This window comes from Scomber japonicus, chromosome 3, assembly GCF_027409825.1.
Source record: "Scomber japonicus isolate fScoJap1 chromosome 3, fScoJap1.pri, whole genome shotgun sequence".
Lineage (NCBI taxonomy): Eukaryota > Metazoa > Chordata > Actinopteri > Scombriformes > Scombridae > Scomber > Scomber japonicus.
Genome location: NC_070580.1, coordinates 18,510,934 through 18,536,751, shown reverse-complemented (window position 1 = coordinate 18,536,751; position 25,818 = coordinate 18,510,934). Strand labels below are relative to the sequence as shown.

The window sequence follows — 25,818 nt, the reverse complement described above, 5'->3', positions numbered from 1 at the left end:
ATTGTTATTTAAGGAGCGCATCATCAAGAGTCCAATATGCTCCTAGATAGGCAGGTGTGCACCGTGCAGACACTGTGCCTGTTATGCACACACGGGCAGCAGCACACAAACATATAAAACATCACTAATAAAAGGACCACAATGTGAATTCGTATTATGATGTACATCAACATATTAAAAATACATGTCATATTAGTTAGTCATAATATTTATCAGATTCAATTAATTGTAAAAAATGGGGAGTGTCGCTGTGGACAGTCCTAACAACCATATGAAAGTCTGTAGCCTCTGAGATGCTGCACAGAGCACAGTGCCATTACGCACAGCCACTCACTGTTTATTAAATCAGCTGATGACACCAGGCTGCTGCAGTATAACCACACACACCTCTACACTCATCAGACTGGTTGGTTATATCTCCATATTCTTCCTTTATATGAATTAAATGTGAGGTTAGCAGCTCATCAGCCAACTTTCTTTTCAGCAAAAGTAACTCATGTTATATTATTGAAACACATTGCTGGGTAAATGCACTGTTATAATAGCAATCCGCCAAAGTGACAGCGCTCCTGGATATTAAAGGAAATGGGAGATGACACTCTGATTGGTTTACCGCGTGTTACACCCAAAACACACCTATGATTAATGAGGGGACTTAAGTCCATCCCTTTTAGACCATGGGAGTGGCGCACTGACCATTTTCCCACTGTTAAAATAGCAAAAGAGGATTTGGACCCCGCCCCTAAGGCACTTGCGCTTCACGCTATGCGCTATAGATCGTTAAAATGGGGCCCTAGGTCTCATTTTCCTCGTGATGCAGAATTAGGATACTGACTGATCAAAGAATGCATGATTGCCTTGATTCTAAATCTAGAAGGTCATTAATTAGACATAAAGGACACATTTCGTGAATGTCAACTTTGCCTTTGTAAAAAATGTATCTGTGGTGTGGTATATCACACATTTACCTCATCCCTTTGGTGATGCTGTAGGAGTAGTTGACATTTTGGCCCTCTGTGTCTAATAGCTGAATGGCCTGAACTGCAAACCAAACTGGTTCTGTTATAAAATAGCATGAATGCTGTGTTATACAGAAAAGGACATAGTATAGTGTACGAAATGAAAACAAGTCAGACCAAAAGAAATGCAAATGTTGTTACACCAGAGAGATGGACCACTTCCCTCCAAAAATGAATATGTTTTTGAAGTCCAGCTGAATTGATCAATTCTGTGTTCACTGAAATGATTTGTAATGTTGCATTCCCCCTTTTACTGTGACCATATATTTTGCAGCACTTAAAAAATAAGGTGATTTTTCCCATTCCACCAGAACGGTACATGCTACAGCTCTCGTAAGAGTTGAAGAGTGCTTCTCTTTAAAATCCTCCTGTTGGAGTGCATGTGTAGCTGTCTGTCATATTGGGTTCACCGTATCCAAAGAGACGGCTAGTCAGGATAAGCAGGTAGTGCAACAAGTCTCTGTCTAAAGGACCAGGCAACATAGCTAGAAAATAACATTAAGCTTTTTACTTCTGTTATATTATTTGTTATAAATCTCATTTTGTGTGAACAAGGTTAGCAGAAATATTAATTGTGACAATAAAGCTTGTAGTAAATATTTAAAATGTACTACAGTACTTGCTTTGACCTTTCTGAAACTACCTATATCTAATTTTTGTTCTACTTCATTTCATTTTTCATTTCATTCACTTATTAATGTTTTATATAGTGCTCTGTGAACTGTCTCTCTGAAAGTTGTCATACAAATAAAACTTATGTCCTTACTCAAACTCATGAGACAAGGATGAAAATTGAAGGCATAACCTTAAATTTAATCCTGGTTTCCTTTTAGAGCACTTGTTAGCCAAGAAGATAAGCAAACTCTGTTCTTTTTTCCTCAAGATTTATGTTTTATTTGATTATAAGAGTATCTTCTGACAATAGAGCAGGCTTTTATTTCAGGTGAGGCAACCCACATCTGCTTTGAGATATCACAAGATGATCCGTTTGATGATTGGAGTCTGTCAGATGGCCATTTTTAATCTCCCTGAATCATTGCCCACAGAACAATGCAGGATAGAAGTTTGGCCTACAAAAGTTTGAGAAATCTCGCCTTATCTTATGCCTTATATATCTTATCTTATTAAATAGATGTCTAAAAATGGTCTAATAATTAAATACACTTAGGGCATTTTAATGACAGCCTGTGATGACAAGTTTCCAAAGCAGGCGTGTAGACTGATCAATACATTTATGTTTTCCACCTTCTAATTCAGCAGGGAAACTAGAGAAGACCTGAATCTTGATTTAAGGTTATCGATCACAGAAAAAGCACAGCGTTATTTTTGTCACAATTTAGAATTTGTTGGATGATAACAGAGTGGAGACTGATCTTCTGTAAATTGAATACACAATATTCACATTATTGCAGACTTCTCCAGCAAAATAATTGATAATTTGAATTTTCAGTGTGTCATCCAGCTGTAATCTTTTACTTCATACAGTCTAGAAGCTTTTTATTAGGAGTCAGCCTCATACCTTCCACAACACATTACCAGGAACAGAAACAAGCAGAGTGGCTGTCTTCAGTGAGTAATTTAGTTGCAATGGGTGGAATGAAAATGTAAAACTTTGTGTGTCAGAGCATTAAAAATGTATCTGCCTGAGCTTTTTTTGTTCAATATGAGCTCATACATACTTGCTCACGGACATACAGATACACAGGACTGTAAATCAGGCCTGTGTTTTTGTCTTCTGGGCAGAGGTCAAACCAGAACAGAGAGCATTATTAGAAGTCATGTTGACATGGTTGAAGGAGATGAAATAACTCGGTAGTGCTAACTTTAAAAATTGGTGGAGAAATGAATGTGACTCACAGGAGGTGTGTTCTAAAAATAGCTGCACTGCTGTGATAACCGTTTGATTTATCAGTGGAGGATGTGGATGACTCACTCCACCAGCATGGGGAATGGTGAATGAGCAGGCAGGAAGGTGAAAGCAGCACACCGAATCTACCACGAGCTTGCAGCCTTTTCTTAATGCGACATGTTCTTTTAGTGCTAATACAATCAGTTGCTTGTTATTCTGAAAACGTTCTCACAAACTGGAATAACTGCAAATAAAAAAAACTGCTGGAAATCCTACTTTGCAAGACAAGCCCCAGAGATGTTTGATCAGTATGAGTGCTTCCCAATAATCACTGAAAATACATTTGTGTTGTGACTGCAGTATCACTCTGGTGCAACACTCAATAACCTCTGTTGGGTAGAAAAACTAAGGTAAATGTCTTTTTTTTTGGCCCAATTATAAGCGGCAACCACTTAACCATGGTAAATGGGGAAGTCTGACATGAATTTAAATATATTATTTCCACCCCAAGGAATTAGGCTCCTCGTAGAGAACTGATCTCCCTGAAGCATTGCCCACAGAACCATGCAGAATAAAAGTTTGTGCTACAGAAGTTTGAGAAATCTAGCCTTATCTTGTATCTCATTTATCTCTTCTTGTTATCTTGATTTATCTTATTGATTTATGAAGATTAATGTGTGTTTGACTGACAAGTGTCCCAGCCTATCACAGTCAGAAATGTCATAAAACTGCGAGGGGTTAATTACATTTTTCAGACCGCTACAATGCCTGAGATTCTCTGACATTTTTTTTGTTTAGACTTTTGATAACAAAGTGATGCAAAATCATAATGGACTTTTTTAGTTTTTTAACCTTTAACCTGTTGAGTCTGTTGTACGGCTGTATTCCAGTGTGCGTTTAATAAAGCTGGTGAGATTTCATCATAATTTGTAACCAAGACATGCACAAGTGTACTCAGTCTAGTCCTCAGTCTGCAAAGTGAAATGTATATTTCATCAGATGGTATTAGGAGTGACTCTTACTTCAGTAAATGAACAGGCACTGTTTATGAAAAGATTTGCAACTGCACTGGCTAAAAAATACTTTTTTGCTCATTAACTCATCAGCCTGGGGCTTCATAGTTTTAATTTATTAACCTCAGATTGACAAAAAACAGGCAACCATGACCTTCTTTCATATGTAGAACTAACATTAATTAGAGTGATAAGGTAAAATAAATAAACATCTTTTAAATCTCTCACTTCTGTTATCTAATTCCCCTAGTCTGTGTTTACATGAAATGAATCCCTTATTTATATTTGGATCATTTCCGACTAACCAGTATCACTTTTACTTCCTCCGTTCAGATTTGTCTTTTTGGTTTGTTCCACATGCGTCATCTCATCTTGATGCTTGTATCTGTGGTATTTCAATTCAAATATAGCACTGTTGCTCATGAATAAAACCTTTTCTTCCTTTCAAGGTTGGAACTTCCAAGTCAAAATGCTAATTTGGTCAGCTGACGTGTTACAGATACTGTTGACTCACAAAGAAAAATCTGTCTGCATTCACAATAAATGTTAATCCAAGTTACGGTAGTGTGTATCCTATTTATGGGTTAGGTTCCATCTGTTTCTTTATATTATTTGCCTTGATGCACCTTGGGTCGGCTATGTCAGTCACCTGTTTTCCAACCACTACACAAGATATCCACTCAACCATACACTGTCAACAACCTTACTGTATGCAACCCTTATGATCTTAAATAGCAATGTAGTTTTGCATTAACTAGTGCATACTTATGATACAAGGTTGGATTGGTTATGGCATCCATTCCATTAAAAATCATGTCCTTTATTTATGCTACTTTATGTTATTTTCCTACAGGGAAGCAGAACAGCAATGACTTCTCTCGCCTGGTTGCCCAGGTCAGGAGTCGCCTTGAGACCACCAGGCAGACGCGAATCAAACAGGACGACATTGAGGAAGAAAAGGATGCACTGAAAACACACTCTGCAGGTATTGTAACACTCATTACCTTTTTGACAGAATGAAATAAACTCTATTCACAGGAGACTTTTAAGGCCTTTGGGTGTCCTACAAAATGATTCACCTGATCTTACTTAGGGACCTGCTGTGGCAAGTTCACCTTGCCTCTAATGTATTTTTTCACAAAACAACATTTCCTATAGTAAAACAATTGCAATTATTTCCTATTTGACAAGTTCATTTTTTCTAATTATATGCAAAATAAGCCAAAATATGTGAGGCTTTTGTGGATAAAGTGCACTCAGTTTATTGTTCAATCTCAAACTTGCAACATGATCATGCACTCGATTGTGGTGCTCAACAGCCAAGGGCAGATTAAGATATGTCAATAACTAATTAATGTGATTTCATGTGTGAGTGAAAATGCATCAAAAGAACAGCAAAACAAACAAAGCAAAGAGAAGCCAAGAATCGGGTGTCCCATTGAGACTAGCTTATCGGGGGAATTCATTTTGCGATTACACCTTTTGACAGGCCATTTCTCCACTGATTGATTTTCCCTGGATGCCTGTCATGATGATATATATTTTTTCCTCTTTCAGATCAAGTTGCAGAATCAAAGAGTTATTTAGAGATCAAGGTAGAAGATGACGAGGTTGATGAGGAGCCATCTGCGAGAGGGATTGAATTGTCACCCAGCCCCGCTAACAGTGATGTGTCCATCAGCAGGTGAGTTCTAGATAAGTTACAATCCTGATACTTACTGAAGGTGTCACCCTCAAACTCTGTTGTTATTAAGTGTTGGTTGACTGCTTCTATACACTTGGAATATGACTAATTTCATGGTGATGATGATCAGAGATTACTTTGAACTCTGTCTGTTTTGAAAAAGCAGAGCACAACTGCTATAATACATGAATTGTTGAATCCTTGAGGGTTCTGATTATTCCAAAAATACGACAAACATGAAAATATGAACATATGCTTCAAACGCACACCATTTTCACTCATGGATACAAGCGAACCATAAACTACTACAATGCAGCGTAACATTATGGTAAATAAAGAGTCACCTTGACAGATTATTAGTGTGAGTTGTTATTCTTTCCAATCATATAGGTCCGGGACATCTTTCAGCCTTTATATTCCCCTTCAATTAATTTGTAATACAGCAGACTGTATGAAGTGAAACTGCTAAAATGATTATTATTCATTTTTTATTGGAACCATTTCATTAAAACCCTAAGATTGTTTTGTTGCCTCTTTTCTAATTTGACTGCAAACAGTAGATTCTTTATGAATTTATGAGTTGCAGCAGAACATAAACATCAGTCGGTATTAACAGCCAGTTTTCCTTTCCAGTAGTTTTTAATTTTGCAGGAGGCCCAAATTTACTAACTGAAATGCTCATTTAGTTTTCAGATCTTCTTTTCCTCTTAATCAAGCATGAAGAGCATTAATAAGTAATCTCAGCTCATTCAAGATTTGGGGTATAATTAAACACAGCAGACGATCACAGTTTCTCTAAATAAAGTCTAGCTGCCTGACATCAAGGACTTAAGAACCAGACAAGCTCCTAAACCACACCATTAAAACTGATATTGATGGCCTCTTTTCTGTGCTGTCAACACAGTATTGTGGGAATCACACACTCTAAAATTAGCCAGAAGCGAGTTTCTTGGCACAAGTTTTTTCTTTTTTTCTTCAAATGTTTGAGCCATCCATAGAAATAAACCTGACAGAAATGAGACAATGTGACAGTCTGATGATATATGGTTTAATCCCAAAGCCTTATATGCCTTGCTGCCTTTATGGTAGTTTGCCTGGGCTCTTAGATTACACTTGCAACTGGATTTTATTTGTGTATATGTGGGCTGTGTTATGAGTGGACATTAGAAGAATCAAATGTAGCTCATGTTAGTAGTTCAAAAAACTTAAAGCGATGGGTCGGCATAATTTCCACCTAGCGTCATATGGACCATTACATCTATCTAAACACCCCCTCAGCCCTTTTTTAAAATTTGGTCGCAAATTGGTGGAGATAGAGCCATCAGCTGAATTGATTAGTATAGGTGCTAATGGATCCAAAAGTGTATCTGGTAAATGACCCCACTAATAATGCCTGGATTGTTATCAAACTTCTACAGGAGTACAAATAGGGTCTTTACTCATAAATTGATGCATTGAAAAGTTTGTAAGTACACCAGGAGTTTATTAAAATAAACACTTACCTGATGGCTTTCACTCTGCTGCTACTGCTAAAGCTGTAAACTTCATTGAAATCTTGCGCGATCACTGAAAATTGAATACTGGTAAAACTGTAAAATCATACCTGGCAGCATTGATGTAGCCTACATTTCTAAGCCCTTTGTTGGTCATGGGAATTTAAATTGGCATCGGAAATAGGAATTGTAAAAAGTAAATGTGGCAGCTGGATTTTACAACAGATGCAAGTTTCTGCAAAGTTGGTCTCTAATGAAAACATTTTACATATTTCTATTTCAATATCACTCCAACATTTTTGACTGCGCTTTTGCTATGGATGCTGGCTTTTAGAGAAGGACAGAGTATGATTGCAATCTCTAAGTCCAGCCATGAAGAGCTGCATGCACTAAGTACCCACTGTATGATATTGTAGGACTAGTTCCTGATCCATTTTCTGATTATCCTTTTAGTGCCCTGCTGTTTTGACCTTGCAATCTCTTCTGGGTCAGGTTCAGTCATTTTGAAACATCCTTGTTATTTCCCATGCAACAGCTTGCTAATTGTGTCATTCTGACTGATTCCATTTTACCCACAATAAAACGCCAGTTTTGAGAGCACTTTGGTGGCTTTGCTGCTGCACTTGCTGCTGTGTCACACTAAATAAATACTTTTGTGTTTGTAAAACAAAACTAGTAATTGCTTCTTTTTTTTTTGAAACGATGAACATTGATCATCATCTTTTGAAATTCCCCTGGCACGTCGGCACGCACACAAAATGCAAACAGTGCCTCGGTAAACGGCAAAACTCTGTGAAGATATCCTGGCCAGTGTTTTTTCCACAAAAATTAAAGAACTAAACCACAACTCTAAAGAGCAATGATCATCACTATTGTGATTTCACATTTCAGCAGCCCAGCAACATGTCTGTAGCTGGATTAAAGGCAAGTCAGACATACTATAAACTTGGCCACACACAAAGGCCTGAAATGTGCTACTGCTGCAGGTCTTTACATGATTTTTACTTGAAATAATAATTATGTCCTTCAAACTTTGCTGTCATCAAAGAATCCTACATTTGCAGCAGTTGCAACTTTATAGACCTTTGACACTCTAGCTGTTAATTTGTTGAGGTAATCTGAAGAAATTTCACCCAGTGCTTCTTGCAGCTGCCACAAGTTGTGTTTGCTTGATGGGCACTTCTTATGTACCATTTGGTCAAGCTGCTCCCACTACAAGAGCCAAGATCTGTTTGCTGCACTGGCCACTCCATTATAGACAGAATACCAGTTGACTGTTTCGTCCCAAAAAGTTCTTGCATAGTTTGGAGCTGTGCTTTGGGTATTTGTCCTGTTGTAGGAATAAAATTGGCTCTGATCAAGTGCCATTCACTGGGCATGGCATGTCAAAATTAAATGATAGCCTTATTCAAGATCCCTTTTACCCTGTACAAATCTCCCAATTTGTCAGCACCAAAGCAACCCCAGGCCATCACATTCCATCCACCATGCTTGACAGATGGCATCATGCACTCCTTCAGCATCTTTTCATTTGTTCTGCGTCTCACAAATGTTCTCCTTTGTGATCCAAACACCTCAAACCTAGATTCATCTGTCCATAACATTTTTTTTCCAATCTTTGTCTGTCCAATGTCTGTTTTCTTTTGACCATCTTAATCTTTTCCTTTTATTGGCTTTTTATTGGCTTTTTCTTGGCTACTCTGCCTAGAAGACAGACATCCTGGAGGGTCTTTCCGCTGTTGACATTGAGACTGGTGCTTTGTGAGTGCCATTTAATAACTCTACCAGTCGAGGTAGCTGTGGGGTGTCTGTTTCACAAACTAGAGACTCTGATGTACTTGTCCTCTTGCTCAGTTGTGCACCGGGGGCTCCGTCTTCTCTTTCTATTTTGGTTAGAGCCAGTTTGTGCTGATCTGTGAAGGGAGTTGTACACACTGAAGAGCTTCAGTTTCTTAGCAATTTGTCACATGGAATGACCTTTGTTTCAAAGAACAAGAATAGACTGATGAGTTTCAGAAAAAAGTTTTCTATTTTGAGACTATAATTGAAAGGCCAATTATATGGCTTCTTTAATCAGCACAAGGGTTTTCTAATGATCAATTAGCCTTTTTACACAATTTACCTGCATTAGCTAACACTATGTGCCATTGGAACACAGGAGTGATGGATGCTGGCCTCTTTAAGTCTATGTAGATATTCCATTATAGACTCCATTAAAGACTAGCCATTTCCAGCTTTAATAGTCATTTACCACATTAACAATGTCTATACTGTAATTCTGATCAATTTAATGTTGTTTCAATTGAAAAGTCTGTGCTTTAATAATAAATACGTTTCTAAGTGACCCCATGCTTGACCACCATGGTGAAGGGATCCAGAGGCTCTGTTACGCTGTAGGGTGCATCTTACTGGCATGGATTTGGTCACCTTTATTCTTTGGTGAAACACTTTTGTCATGATGGTCTCCTTCAGGATAATTATGTCCCAGTCCACAGAGCACAAAGCCCTTTTTTCATACACTATGCAGTGCTTATTTTCCAAGTCTTAGTTTTAAGGGCTACATTGTGAAGGTAATACCCTCCACAGACACAGATTTCTTACATCGAAAAATACAAAAACAGGTCTCTGCTACTCTTAACACAAAACAATAACTTGCGCCCAATTACAGAGACTTCCCAGAGCTTGGATTGTTGTCCTGACCTCAGATAGCTTCTGGTCGAGCTTGTGTTTTAGCATTGTAAACTCTACCCTAAGCACTTTCCATAAATCTCCTATAAGCTCAGAAATAGCTGTGTGTCTGTTTTTTGAAGTTGTGGTATTCTTTAGAGATAGAAGTCATATTCGAGAGCAAGTCGTCTCCAGGCTCTGTAACTTTCTTTTTTCTTTTTCTTTTTTTGATTAACTGTTCAGTTACCTGCTTTTTTGACCTCTTCTGGCCTCTCTGTGATTTCTCCCAATCATTTTTCTCTCCTCAAAGTTTGCGAGTTGAAGATTTCAAGTAGGAGATTGTTTCTAAGACTGATTGAGACAGAGAAAATAATTATGTGTCTGTCCTGAGCATGGCTTCAGCAGAAGTAAAAGTAGTGGTACTAAAAAAATTAATAATGATGTCAATTTTATCTGAACTTCTAGTTATTAGACTCTCTTGGAGAAATGTTATTCTATTCCCAAATCTCTCTTTATCTCTCTACCGTTTAAAATCAGTTCATAGACTAAGATAGTAGGAGTATTTCTTTGATATGCAAATAAAATCCAATTAGTCCACCTCAGCAAGTCAAGCAACCTGAATACATCACAAAGAATTGAATACACTTGGTGTAAGGTAACTTGACAACAGTAACTTTTTAACCATGCCTTACAAGAGATACAGAGTGAAAGAGAAAAACCAATAAAAAAAAAAACTGCTTAACACCCTTGTCACGTTTAAGTAAAAACGGACTAGGCATTTTGTTATCTGTAGTGTGAAAGCCTTTTTATTTTGAGTGCCGATTGCACATGGGAGATTTGACCAATTATATAGTACATGCCCCACATTGCTATCCCACAGCAACATGTTATGTGTATGCGTGTGCTTGAGGCACAGAGAGAAAATTTTAATCTCCACGCAAAGCTACACATTTGTGGGATAGTGTTTTTTCATCAGCAACAAAGTGTTGCTGCTAAGTCACAATTATTTTGGAAAAACCCACCTGTAAGTCAGTTTCTGAATGTTATCAATGGAACTGCTTGTTGCATAAAAATATTGACGCGTCAAAGAACATCTCCCTAATCTAAGGTTATAGTTCACCTGTCCCTACTACGGGTGCAACGGTACAGGTAACCCACGGAACGGTCCGTACCGTGGTTTTTGGGCCACGGTTTTGGTACGGGCGATTGGTCTAAAAAGCTGCAACACACAGCTATAAGGACGTTGTGCTCCCATATGCGCTGCATTGATAAACACACACGAGCAGTCACTCACTAGCGCACGCTCTTGCTTGCTCCGGGAGATTATAGCTCATTTGCGGGCGTCAGGGAGCCACTATCAATATACGGGAGACTCCTGCATGTATTCAAATGCGAAAAATCGAAATTAACCCACACCTGAGATTTGAATGAAGCCAGTGCTTCTTCAAACTTTTCTCTCTCAACTCCTCCCCTAGTGCTGGCCATGCCTCTTTGTTTAGTTTTTTCCACTTCTGTGTGTGAGCTGCACTTTGAACCCGGCTCCAGTTACAACAGTGTGAGAGGGGGTGAGTGGTTGGAGGCACAACAGCGATTGGACATTAACTCGCGGGGAGGGCTTTTCACTTGCCTTGCATTTTATGGGTGATGAGCCTTGTGTTCTTATGGTGACCTCCTGCTAGCCAATCCACTGTGGCTACTCCACTTCCAAAGTCACTAGCGAATATACAGACCTGGCAGTACCTTATTAAATCCTGTGTTTGTGAGTAATAAGGCTGGCTCTGGAGAGAGTTTCTGCAAACCAAACATGCCTGATATTTGTGATGCAGTCGCAGGCAATTCCTGTGAACTCTGACATTTCAGCATTTCACGGTTTATGAAATCCACAGTGTGGGCACTTTCGAATACTACTGAGAATTTTATCAGTATATATTTCATATATAATTCATTAATTACAGTGAAATACAGATCAAGTAATGTGTTTCTGTTTAATTTCACTTTTATACTCTTCTCTCTCTTTTACACTCTGTTTTCTCCCTCACTCGCTTCAATATTTTCTCTCACTTATTTTCGGACACAGTGAGGCTTGTAGTTAAAATATATATATATATATTATATTTATTCTCGATTTAGGAACAAACCACAAAGAAGTAGAGACAATTTAAAGTTGTTTCAGTTTTAATTTAGTTTCAGTGTGGAAGTATTCACACCCCTTCACTTCCCCCACATTTTATTACATTACAGCCTTATTCCAAAATTGATTAAATTTCTTCTTTTTCTCATCAATCTACACACAATACCCCATAACGACAAAGCGAAAAAAGTTTTTTAGAACTTTTTGCAAATGTATTAAAAATAAAAAACTGAAATGTCGCATGTATTCACTCTCTTTGCTTATGACACTCAAAATTGAGCTCAGGTCCATCCTGTTTCCACTTATCATCTTTGAGATATTTCTACAACTTGATAAATTCAATAGATTGGACATGATTTGGAAAGGACACACATGTCTATATAAGGTCCCACTGTTGACAGTGCATATAAGAGCAGAAACCAAGCCATGTAGTTAAAGGAATTGTCTGTAGACCTCCAAGACAGGATTGTATCAAGGCAAAGATCTGGGGAAGGGTACAAAACATTTCTCCAGCGTTCCTCTGTGGAGATGGGAGAACCTTCCAGAAGGACAACCACCTCTGCAGCACTCCACCAATCAGGCCTTTATGGTAGAGTGGCCAGACGGAAGCCTCTACTCAGTAGAAGGCACATGACAGCCTGCTTGGAGTTTGCCAGAAGGCACCTAAAGGACTCTCAGAACATGAGAAACAAGATTCTCTGGTCTGATGAAACCAAGATTGAAGTCTTTGTCCTGAATGCCAAGCGTCATGTCTGAAGGAAACCAGGCACCTTTCATCACCTAGCTAATTCCATCCCTACGGTGAAGCATGCTGTGGGGATGTTTTTCAGCAGCAGGAACTAGGAGACTAGTCAGGAAAGATGAACAGAGCAAAGTACAGAGAGATCCTTGATGAAAACCAGCTCAGGACCTCAGACTGGGGCGGACGTTAACCTTCCAACAGGACAGCAACCCTAAGCACACAGCCAAGACCATTTTGGAATAAGACTGTAACATAAAATGTATGGAAAGTGAAGGGGTATGAATACTTTTCGGATGAACTGTACTTGCCCTTCTATCTTTCCCTCGTTATCTTCTCGTATTTTCTAATGAGCTAGTGAGGCTTTTAATTCTACTTTGGGAGAAATAGAGAGCGAGATCACACCTGGATCCACAGACTGTATTTTGCCACAGTGAATCCCCCTGTCTTACTACCTTTCCAGATGGTGCACTGATGGGATTTGAAAAGGGCAATTTAGGTGTGCCATAATTTCAGAGGAGTCTGACAGTAGTCTTTCAAATGCAGATGTTGTACATGGTGGTGTTAGTGCTGCATTGCCTGGTTTCATATTATCTGTAAACGCATAGGTGGAAGAATTTTACAATGTGAGAAGCGTGGGAGACATGCACAGCTGGTGAACTCTATAGGCAGGCTGTAATAGTTAATTTACATACCTCTTTGACTGACGGCATGAATGGGGCATATGAGAGTTCTGCTTCTTATATAGTATGTTGTTTGGCCTGTTATGAAGCCTCAGGCAGCCTCACGTATAGCCTCTAGCTTAAAGTGAGGCTAAAAAATGAGGATTGGTTTTGGCAGTAGGTGATGATGTGAAGAGTCAACCATATAGATTATTTCTCCTTTAGTGGTATCATTCGGGGCCATAACATTTTTCAGGCATTTCATTGATCTTGTCAAGGTACGGCTTTGACAATGACATTTGGTCTGTAGGGTGTGTAATAGATACACCCGTTCATAGTATGGAGTATTAAAGGATAGGTAACAGAACTCTGTCGACAGGGCAGGTACTCAGATGAATACAGTCATTTTGCTTTATGGAAATAAATGTGTTGCTACAGTAAATATATTACATGGTGTCTTTTCTGTCTCTCCTCTTCCTCTTTCTCCCCTTGCAGTTCTGTGTCAGACATCTTTGGTCCAGAGCCAGGCAGAAACCACGAGTAAGTAATTTTTCTGTCATCGCTACTATCCCAGAAAACAAATGTAATATTTCTTTTTTGTTGTGCCAGCTGAGAAAACAAAAGATAGAATTTCTTGTTATTGATTTTGAAAAACATTCACACATGGGTCATAATACATGTGTACATACAAATGAAAGCTCCAATAAAACACGACACAATATATATATTAGGGATGCAATGGTACTTGCAATTCATTTTGCATTGATGCTTTACAGGCAACTGTGTGTGTGTGTGTGCCTGTGTGTGCCTGTTAGGGCTGCTCGATGACGGAAAAAATCATAATCATGACTATTTGGGTCAAAATTGGAATCACGATTATTACAACAATTTTTTTTAACTTTAGAAACATGCTGAATTTATTGGACATTTCTTGTCCATTCGGCTTAATTAATATTCTCTCCAAGCAGAAGCCTTTTACCTGCCACTTAACGCAACACACAGCAGAAAATGTGCGGGGATATTAGTGCTGGCCAAACGGGTTAAGATGACAATAGTTCACACAGCACATCCTGGTTTTTAATAATTAGTCAGTAAACTGAGCTGCGGCGGCATCCGGTCTAAGCTTTCAAAATAAAACCTTATTTTGCGCTTCTCATTATTATTAACAGACAACGACGAAAGAGTGGAAACTGTTGACAGGAATTTTGTGTGTTAGTGTGACTATCAATGCAGCACGTGTGAGAATTATATACAGTCTATGGTGAGAACACAACGTCCTTATAGCTCTGTGCTTCTTATTAGACGACCCCCCCTCACACCGGACTGACACCCAGTGTTTTAATTTTTTATACATATTTTATACTACTGTATAGTGTATACAAGTACTCAAGGAGTAAGAGGCAGTTTACCATTTGAAAGTGTAGTGTTTAAAAAAAAACACGTTCAATATTAAATTATGCTTGAGAAATGCGATTGGTCTAATAAGCAGCAACACAGAGCTATCAGGACACTTTGCTCTCACACACGCTGCATGGATAGTCACACAAACACACACATACACGCAGTCACTCTCTACAGCACACTCTCGCTCTCTCGCTCTCTCGCTCCAGACTCCGGTAGATCATGTCTCATTTGCTCCCTACTCTGTCTTCGGTTATGCCCCTAAGTGCAGACTCTTTGGCAGGAAGATAGTGAGAGAGAGAAGCGCCTGTTCGGGCGAAAACCACGAAGAAGTAACACCACATTTTTTGGGCAGTAACGGTAACTGCGTTGTAACGGTTACAGTAATTAATTTGATTATTTGTTACTGAAAAAAGTAACTCCCTTAGTAACGCTGTTTATTTATAATGCCGTTATTCCCATCACTGATGTTCTGTGACTTGTATAGTTGCATCAGGTGAAATGAAGGCCCTGATTTAAATAGATATGATATTTTTGATTCATTTTGAGTTACAGTATTAGAATGTGGTGGAGTTTCTAAAATTTGGATCTCATAAAATAATGTCTCAATATTCTTCTCATGCAATTGCTTTAAACCAAGGTTACCAGAATTTTGTTGAGATGCACTTATTTCTAGTTTAGAAACCACCGTAAAACAAGAAGAGCAGCAACCCTGCAGCACTGTATGTCCACAAGTCTGCATTCATACATGCTGCTTCTCACTTGGGGCTTCAAGTTGGACTGTGTGCACCATCAGTGCTGTTATACTTTTGAGATGATGCACTGTTTTTCCTTTGAACATTTGTGAACATTTTTATCAGAAGCAGCCAGATAGGCTGCAGTTATACTGTCTAGAAATTGTTGGCAAAATCTGTCTTTCATGTAGCTGGTTGTGGCTCTGGTTGTTTTTGACAACTTAACCTTCCTGGATAGATTATTTTATCTAATTAAACTGTTAGAAACAGAGTTATGTCCGCAATAAATCCAACTGTCCAGGGGTAGTGGTTGTCATATTTTGAACAAATTATAGCTTTGGTAAGTGGACTGAATATTCAGACATAATATATGTTTGGCACTCTCTGCATTCTCTTTTTATTCTGCTTTTCAGGACCATTTGTTACTCTGCTGTTTTTGTTGTCATCTCTGTTAAATGATTCAGACAGCGTATTGAGACAGTCACACTCTTCCCCTCAGAGTACTCACATAAACAACTGACCCAGAACTCATTCTGTCGTGTGGCACTAAACTAACTCTTGTCATTGGAAGGACAAGTGCAAATAACAATCTGAAGTATTTGCGTTTTTAGCATTCTAAACAGATTCAGATGATACCAGCCTCTCTTCTACTTCATCCTCTGCCTGCTTATTTTTCCCCATGCAGGTACAAATAACTGGTAGTTGAACAATTAACACAAAAAGTTCAAAGACAGTATATCTTGTATGTAGTGTGTGCAATAAATATGGCAGAAATATTATATTACATTATATCATATAGTTTTTTGTGTTTTTTAGGCAGGATCATGATCCATGATCACGATTATCATAAGTCTTTTTCATGTTGGTTTTTTAAACTACTTTGTAAGATGCAGTACTGAGTGAGTGACATAATGATAGAAAGGTATCTTAGATTAGTGGCTCACAAACAACATTACAACATATACACATGACAGACTCACATAAAACTACATTAAAACACAAACTATTGTAGTACGATACTACACGGTCTCTATAAAGGCAGATCATGGCGATATGACATATTGTAGTCCATGGTCATTTTTTATTGCAAATGATAGTGCTTCTATTACTCTTTGGTGCATTGCATTTTAAAGAAAATGTTATCAACATACTGCACTCTTTTGTCTCCCATACACAGGTAGGTCTGTTTCAAGGATATTTTGCATACAGATTACTTTATTGTTGCACTGCTGACAAAACAACAGAAGCACATATGTGCATCTGAATGTCAAGGCTCAGTTATTTATCTCTCTCTCTCAATGATCTTGAGGCAAAATCCAAACCTGCCAGTTTCACTTATAATGTCATCACTCCACACAGCATTTTTCTGCATATCATCATAATACACCAGAAGTATTGAGCCTCTGAAATCCTCATCCACTCAACAGGAGGAAGCTGAGTCTATGCTTGTAACAAGTGTGATAGGAAATTTTCTTTTCATCTGGGAAGGCTTTATCTCCATCCTCCAGCCTGTACCAGACTCTGGCAGAGATGACAATTTAACTAATGATTGTTTTAGTCCTGATTCACCCTTGTGTAGTGGCTAAACGCCTGCTTACCAGAAATCCACTATACTTAGACACTTACACATCCATCCATTAACCACATATGGTCTCTTACCCAAATTCCAGTGCTGGAATGTTGTTTTTCCAGTCACGAAAAATACCTTATAAGTCAAGACCTTGTCACTGGCTGGAGGGTGATTCATCTGTAGTATAATCAGCTGAAGAGAGCCCTTCATGTGAAGCTTTTAAGGGGTTCCACATGTAAGACACATTGGTTTTATGGCTCTTCTTTGGTTTCCTAGGCTTGTTATCTGACTATTTCCCATGGAGAAGATCTCAGTATGTCTACCAGTTCAGGTCAGGTGATTCATTCGCCTAACAGGATCCTGAGCTGCAGAGCAAAAAATATTGATGTGGCAATAGGTAATCTATAAGAAGGAGAAACAAGGAGTACTCAGTCCAGCTGTGTTCCTCTGACAACAGCCAAGTTTCTTTTAGAAAAAAGGCAAAGCATTGTGTATGTATATGTCATCTCAACTGCATGAAACAAAAAATCAAACATTAATAAATGGTGTCAGAAAAATAAATGAAAATACTGTGATACTGTCACTATGAATAAAATGCATAAATGCTTATTTATTTTAAATTGAACATATTCAGTGTGTCGTGAGAAAAAAAATCTGCTAAAGCCATCTTTTACAGTCTCAATGTATTTTTATACCACCAAAAAAAAAAGGTCACACACTCTAATATTTCGTTGGACCGCCTTTAGCTTTGATTCTGGCACGCATTCGCTGTGGCATTGTTTTCGATAAGCTTCTGCAATGTCACAAAATGTATTTCCGTCCAGTGTTGCATTCATTTTTCACCAAGATCTTGTATTGATGATGGGAGAGTCAGACCACTGCGCAAAGCCTTCTCCAGCACATCCCAAAGATTCTCAATGGGGTGAAGGACTGGATTCTGTGGTGGCCAATCCATGTGTGAAAATGATGTCTCATGCTCCCTGAACCACTCTTTCACTGTTTGAGCCTGATGAATCCTGGCATTGTCATGTTGGAATACGCCCGTGCCATCAGGGAAGAAAGAATCCATTGATGGAATAACCTGGTCATTCAGTATATTCAGGTAGTCAGCTGACCTCATTCTTTGGGCACATAATGTTACTGAACCTGACCAACTGCAGCAACCCCAGATCATAGCACTGCCCCCACAGGCTTGTACAGTAGGCACTAGGCATGATGGGTGCATCACTTCATCTGCCTCTCTTCTTACCCTGATGTGCCCATCACTCTGGAACAGGGTAAACCTGGACTCATCAGACCACATGACCTTCTTCCATTGCTCCAGAGTCCAATCTTTATGCTCCCTAGCAAATTGAAATTTTTTTTTTCCGACTAGCCTCACTGATTAGTGGTTTTCTTAAGGCTACACAGCTGTTCAGTCCCTATCCATTGAGTTCCCTTTGCATTGTGTGTGTGGAAATGTTCTTACTTTCACTATTAAACATAGCCCTGAGTTCTACTGTTGTTTTTCTACGATTTGATTTCACCAAATGTTTAAGTGATCGCCGATCATGATCAATCAGGATTTTTTTCCGACCACATTTCTTGCTCAGTTGTGGTTAAATAACTTGTTGCCAGCTGAAAGATAATCACCCATGCAGTAATTATCCAATAGGAGGCTCTTACCTATTTGTTTAGTTAAATCCAGGTGGCGACTTTTTTTTTTGGCCAGGCAGTGTATATGCCAACAAGAAAATAAAGTTGACATGTAAAATGGAATTTCCACACCAGGGTTATTATAGTGCTACAAAACAGATTTACATCAGACATTTTATATCCCTTTTGGCTGTTCAGTGCACTAAGAGAAGGTCTTTTTTGTAAATGAGAGAAAAGCACACATGAGATGCAATACAGTGCATTAGAAGATTTGCTGTAAGTTACCCAGTCTCTCTTCACCAGTGCCGTCACAAAAGCCTCTCTGTCCCAGCAGTCAAATCTGCTGGCCACAAACCTGGTTCATCCTTTTTATGACTTTGTCTGTCTTCTTCCACCATGCATCTCTCATCCTCATGATCACTGTTACTTTCTTTCCCTTCTTCCTCTGCTTCCGCACTTCTTCCTCCTTCTACCTGAGAGATCATTAATTGTATTATTATATTTGAAATATATATATATGTATATGTACTCAATTATGATGGTTAAATAATTTTATATTAGTTTTCCTATACGGAGCCCCTAACACAAAGTTGCTTTATCTATATCATCAATATTTTTTGAGGATGTGATTGTCTTTTTTTAATCAACGTTATTAGACTTTTCAATGGGCATAATCAGCCATGGGCTCTATGTTTACATCCAGTGTGATCCACATTGTGGGGGACTGAGTAATCCGTACAGAGTGAGCACAGAATGTATGCTTTTTGCCTGCACTGAAAGACAAATCAAAATGTGCAGTTCAAATAAAAACATGCGGCCTGCTCAGTTATAGTTAAGTTGAACTACTTTTTGAAAACAATTCACTTTTCAATACCAGAAAGCAAAATAAGTTGTCAATTTCTGGTAAGAAATCATTTATTTCAGCCACCCATGTGTCAAAATGGGAAATGTATTTTCCATCACTTTGCTGGATGGACAGTCACTAGTGCAGGAGCTATGTTAGCAAAAAAAATTATTTTTCCTTTTAATTGGATGGCACATGTGTCTGTACACACATATGTTATATCTTGTGAGTTTTACTGGTGTTAGCAACCACTTGGTCTATTATAATGTATTTGCTGGAGGGGTGTCAAGCAGCCTGCTGCGCAAGATAGAGTGAAATCATTTTTCTATCACTCTCAACAGCATGGCAATCAAGTATGAATGCACTCAGGAAATGCAGTGACAGAATTTCCATCCATTACCATCTCCACTGCATTAGTTGGACAAAGTAAAGGGGCTTTTGGTGTTAATTGAATGCTTGAACTGCTGGTTAGCCAACTGAAGGCAAATAGGCTGTTAGAATTCTCATTTGCCACATATGCTAGGTTTATTTTTGGAGCCTTGGTAGGTTTAATCAGAATAAATGGTAACAGTTGAAGTGATCATTTGGTTGATTCATCATCAGAAAATAACTCAATTGTAGAACTGATTAAATTTGCATGGTTTTCACTTCCTCTCAAATTCTTCTTGCATGTTTTCCCAGGTCTGCTGGTGAATGGCAGAGGAAGAGAAGGCGAGACTTAGGTGCCTGGGGGAATACCTTGGAAGACTGGGCGGCCGAGGACTCGAGCGAGGATGTAAGTGTGAGTTGACACATTGGTGATGAAGTCCGTTAGTCACAACAAAATGTTTTAGTGTGTTTTAAAATGGATGTGTCTCTGGCTCCTTTTGTGCTCCTGCAGCCCTCGGAGACCGAAGTGTCCACCTCCTCATCTGCACCTTCTGCTGAAAACCGCATCACACCTGGGCAAAGGTAACTAACTGTTTAATTAACAGTTTGATGCATCTCTTATTATAGTGTACCACACTTTTATAACACTTACTAACTATATTCTACAAGAAAATGCTTTGTAGTTTCAGTGTGTTTCATAAATGTAAGAAGACTGTTTTCATCCATTATACTGTAGACTGATTACAATTATGCAAGCTTAAAGATAATCCTCTGAGGCTTATTTTGCTGATGCATTTTCCACAAGTGAAGATCATGGTTGGTCAGTAATTTACCATTGGAGGATTTTTTGGTATTCATAGATTGTGTACAGAGGCAAAGTAGCTGGTGTATGGTAAATGTATATCATTAGTGTGCAGCAGTGCAATAAAAGCAAGGATGACTCACCCGAAAATAGGGGCATTGCAGTTTTTAAAAAAGAAGATACATCATTATTAATTTTAAAAGAAATGTTACATATTTCTATTCTCCTCTATTCAATTGCTAAAGGGGTTTCTTTGAAAATGTCATTTCATAGACTTACGGAAAAAACTCCTGCCAAAAAGCGAACATCCAGCTCCAGAGAAACCGATCACACTTCATCAACTAATCTGGGAAAACGCTGCCGTAAAACGTAAGGAGAGACAGAAGACTGGTGAAGGAGAGAGAAAAGACAGGTCTCTCGCTTACCAGTAAACCTTTGACTGACTTTGAAGCGCATCATGCAGTGATTTTCATGCACATTTCCTGTCTGGTATTTCCATGTTTCTTTATGTTTCTTTTTATACATTTTTAACAGTTTAAATAATGTTTAGTATAATTGTTTAGCATGATGAACCGTGGCCTTCAGTATTTCATTAGATTATGGAGATCCTCTACCTCAGGAGTGAAAGGATTATAATATCAATACTTGAATTTTTTTCAACACAACTTTCCACCACAGCGTTTGAAAGATTTGATTTGGGTTTGTTAGTTATTTGTTTAAAAGTAGACATGAGCAAGCATTTGTACAACTTGTAGCAAGCCAATTAATACCCTCTTTTCTTTTGCTGCTCATAGTTTTAAAACCACATTGTATTATTTTTTTATGTTATGTTACTTTATTCCACTGTTTGTATGTGTGTTTGTATGCTTTAAGTTTATTGTGAAATCCAGTTTAAAGTGAAATAAATGTGTATGCATTCGTTCCGTTTGCATAAGAGCACTTCAGATCATATGTGATTTATGTGTCTACATCAACTGAAGGGCAGTCACAAATAGATGTTTACATTTTTGTGCAAAGTGTGCAGATCAAAACTTTCTGACTTTGTTGCTGTAGTGTAGTTATTGAATTAGCACCCCCAAAAAATGCATAAAACTGCACCTTTTTCATGAAGTTGCTAGATGTACATGTCTTTGCTTGCACATCAGGAATTTCCCTCATATTTAGGTTGTTTGGCCAACTCTGATTCAAAGTTAAATCACCTGGGATTATTCTGTCATTTCCAATTTCAAAGCATGCAAAAAATCTGTGGATTTCAAATGGATTGTTTTCTTTGAAAGAAAAGTAACCGGGGTCAGCTAATTTAATAAACCGAATGCTTATGGAAACCCTGGGTCAAAGCAAGCGAGTGTGTAAACACTTCAGGAAGGGAGGTGGTGTTTATGTATATGTGCATGGGAGAGTGAGCAGGAACACATTTGGGACCCAACCTTGATTGGAAACAGAACTTGCCCGGAGCCTGGACAGAAACATGGTGCTTCTGACTCTTGTCTCTCCCCTCAGACAACGCAGGGTCACACTGACAGACATCACTGGACTCATATCAATTCTTCTCATTACACTCCACACCTCGGATCCCACTGCGTCCTGGCTTCTTTCCTTTATAATGATGCTGTTTGTTTCTGACTTAATTAGCAGGGATGTTACTCTCGCTTGAAACCACAGAAGAGTACCGATTGGCCAATGATCCCTGCCTCAATTTGGAAAGCAGGAAGCAGGCGGTGATATCATTGATTCTATACACATGCTGTCTCTGGGAAAGATCCACAGAGACTGTTGCCTTTCAGTAGGAATAACCATCACTTGATCTGCCTGTCTGGGTGGCAATGTTAAGAGATTTTTCATGGGCCCAAAACAAGATGCAACGGATATTAAACCTCGTAATTATACCCCTCCCTTGTCCTATTCTAAACGGCCTGTGTAGCCGTGACAGCCTTTTGTGACTAGCAAAACCCCCCTAAGAAGGGATGACCAATCTGAATATCATGGTAAGAGAATAGTCAGATTGTTTTGAGAGGCCAGAGTAGCAGAACAACACGGCCAAATTAACCCTCAGGACTCACTGTTCTGCTTGGACTTCTCTGCCCCTGACTGCAGCTCTCATTAAGCTCAGCCTCCAGGATGAAATGGCAGCAGTCTTTAAGGCTTAAAAACCTTCTTCTTTTTTTTTAGCAAAACAAATGAAATGACTAATTTCACTTGACTGAGGAATTACCCAGAGGCAGGTATGAAGGGTTGCCTCAGAGAAATGTCAGTTATTTTCTGGAGGAAGAAATTTGTGATATTTAAGAATTACATACTTTGGATTTTATGGTCATTTTTTTAGTTGCACAAAAAGAACAACTAATCAAATACAGTACAATTGTGCAGAATGTAAATGTAACCCTAGGGGGCTTATAAAGGTCTCTTCATCTAAAATATGATACAATCCTTGTGTGGTAAACAAAACACAAAACCTCCAGACAGTCAAACATGTTTAAAGATTTACTTAAAATACTCTTGGAATATGGACTTTCCAGAAAATAGAGGTTTTTAAAGATCCCCTCTAGATATACGACATAAAAATCCTCTGTTTAGAATAAAATTGTGTCAGACATGTTTTCTGCCTCATTAAGAATCCAAAATCTATGAATATTCAAACATGTTTCATTTAAAGTTTGACTGATAGATACAACATGTCTCTTATTTCAGGGTTTGTGTACTGGAAGTTTCAAGTTTCCATATCACACTTCTTTGAGTTGAATACTGCATCAGAGGCCGGTACTATGAAGCAGGATTTGTGGTGAGCATGGTAACTTCTGCTTTAACTCTGGGGTTTTTTTGGGTTACAATGGTGATTTATTTCTTATTGGGATACTGGGGTAAATTCAGAGGGTCAGATCACAACCCGGATCACTGACCAATCAGATCACTGGAAATAAAGAGTCATTATTCTTACATGATCCTGATATGGACAAAAGTCCTGAGTTTACAATAAAGTGAAAACAAAAAACAGAGCAATATATATTTTTATAGGTCAGTGGAAACATTTAGTTCCAGGCTTTCAGTTTCCACTGGTTTTAACACAGAGCTTCTAACTAACAAGATCATTTTACAACACTAAACATATAATGATAATTTAGCTGCATTTTAATTGTGCAAAGTTTATTTTATCCCTGGAGTGATAGTTGACAGTGTGGATGATTTTACACTCTGATTACATCACTGTGGCCTCTAACATGAGAACACTGTGTGATGATAATTGGGAATAAAACTGAAAGATTTGTTTTTATTAAAAAAATTAATCCACACTCTTAATTGGCTCCCTTGATGATTTTAAATGCAGCATTTGGGTCAGATAGACCCCAACAACCATTTACTGCTTTTCCACTCTTTGCTTTAGTAGCAGAAAGGGTATTACTGGCATTACTTTTTATGTGGCATACTCTATGGTTTCTTCATCATCCAACTCAATAGCAAAAAATACTCTATACATAAATCATATAAAATAACTCATGCATTTTAAGCCTTAGCCTACTATTACTATTTTGAAATAATTTCTGGTGTTTCTACCTTTTCATTTTTTCTTCATCTCTACATATTCTATTGTATAATTGCAGGCTAACCTTTACACTTCACTTCATTGAATATAACTTTTTGATGTCCCTAATACAGAAGTCTTCAGCAGATACTTGGTATTATACAAAGTACTTAATGATTCTGATGACGTTGATCATAATTAACAACTGCCTCTTTCACATGAACATGCTTGTAGCTGGATAGAAATACCCAGAGTTGACTGAGCTCATTGATAGCCAGTTGGAAATATGTTTCCTGGACAGACAATGGCCAGTGAAGCCAGCTAAAGAAAAGATATCCTGGCTATGTTGAACTTGCTTTGTAGTACAGTCCCCGGGATTGAGATGTCACAGACAGGTACAGATGTAGGTACACATTTCAAACTCAGAGAAACTTTCTTTCTTCAGCAGATTAATGCAAAAACAACCTTCTACTGTCAAACTCTGCACATACATCATTCACACTGAAGTTCAAACATCCAAGTGAAGTAAGAATTACATTTTTTTTTTAAAAACAATTTAGTTTTTTAACTAAGGAAAACGCATTGTTGAGTGGAGGGAGACGGTTTCTGATTGTTTTTATAGACCAGTGTTGCTTTAAACAAGGCAGCACACAGCTCTGGTATAATGAAAAGGACTTCTGAAAGGTTATTGAAATAGCTTTTGCTTTTTTCATAAAACAAGTTAAGATATCGCGCCTTTAATTTTGTAGTCAAGAGAAACATTTTCTTCCAGCGTACAACATTGCAGCTTACTTTTATACATGGCGTTTTCTTTCAAATGTACCAGTTATTCTTGTTTCTCTCTTTCAAAAACAATTTATTTTTGCTGAAAATTACTAAAATGAGAAAATTTGAATTTGCCAGCATGCCAGTCTTTTTTGACAAGTGTGCTGCACACTTCAGTTTTGCAGTTTTGTTTTAATTTTCATGACATTTTTTCTACTTTTGTACCTCAGCTTGACTTTTCCTTTTTTAAAATGCAGCATCAAAACTATGTAGTATGTGTAAAGTGACTGCACATTTTATATATAGATAGGAACACTGAGAACCAAAATGTGTTGAAATATGGCCAGCAGTTGTTGAAGCTGAATGTTATCAGTCATGTTTATTATATCTATTATAGTCTCATCAGGTCTTATAATACCCAGATTATAAAATGGTAAATCAAAACCACTCAACCCAAATATAGGCTCTAGTAATTATAAGAAAATATTTAATCTTATAGGACTTCCTTGTTTGCAGTACAGTGATGGTGCACAGTTCAGGCTGCAAGAAACGGGCAAAGTTTAAGAACTCATAACAAAATGGAACAAGCTAAATATTTTTTTTAGATTAACACAACAATAATGTTGAGATTGAGGGTTTATTCTTGATCTTGGAAATGTCAGCTTGCTTGACTATAAAAAAACCAGGGGGTGTTGTGATAGTCAGAAGGAGAAAACAGACTGTCTGCACTGTTGGATCACACTGTACCTGTGAAGAAATATTTGAGATGGACCATTGGAATTTTGTAAATGGATAACAAGTCCCGAGCTGAGCCTGGGAAATTGAACAAATGTCCTGAAGATATGCAGTATTTACTACGACAGCATGCTTTGCAAAGACGACTGCAGGACACGTTGATAAGGCAAAACACACAGTATGTGGAAA

At 38.2% G+C, this 25,818-nt stretch overlaps 1 protein-coding gene across 1 annotated transcript in view; it reads left to right on the top strand.

Moving 5' to 3' along the window:
* Positions 1 to 21,324, top strand: part of rad18 (RAD18 E3 ubiquitin protein ligase) — a 38,533-nt gene extending 17,209 nt beyond the window's left edge. The window contains exons 10-15 of the mRNA XM_053316074.1: positions 4,735 to 4,866; positions 5,439 to 5,565; positions 13,753 to 13,797; positions 20,123 to 20,216; positions 20,322 to 20,392; positions 20,886 to 21,324. Of these exons, the coding sequence (XP_053172049.1) occupies positions 4,735 to 4,866; positions 5,439 to 5,565; positions 13,753 to 13,797; positions 20,123 to 20,216; positions 20,322 to 20,392; positions 20,886 to 20,985 (569 nt within the window). The 3' untranslated portion in view covers positions 20,986 to 21,324. The remainder of the gene's footprint in view (positions 1 to 4,734; positions 4,867 to 5,438; positions 5,566 to 13,752; positions 13,798 to 20,122; positions 20,217 to 20,321; positions 20,393 to 20,885) is intronic.
* The last annotated feature ends 4,494 nt before the right edge of the window (positions 21,325 to 25,818 follow it).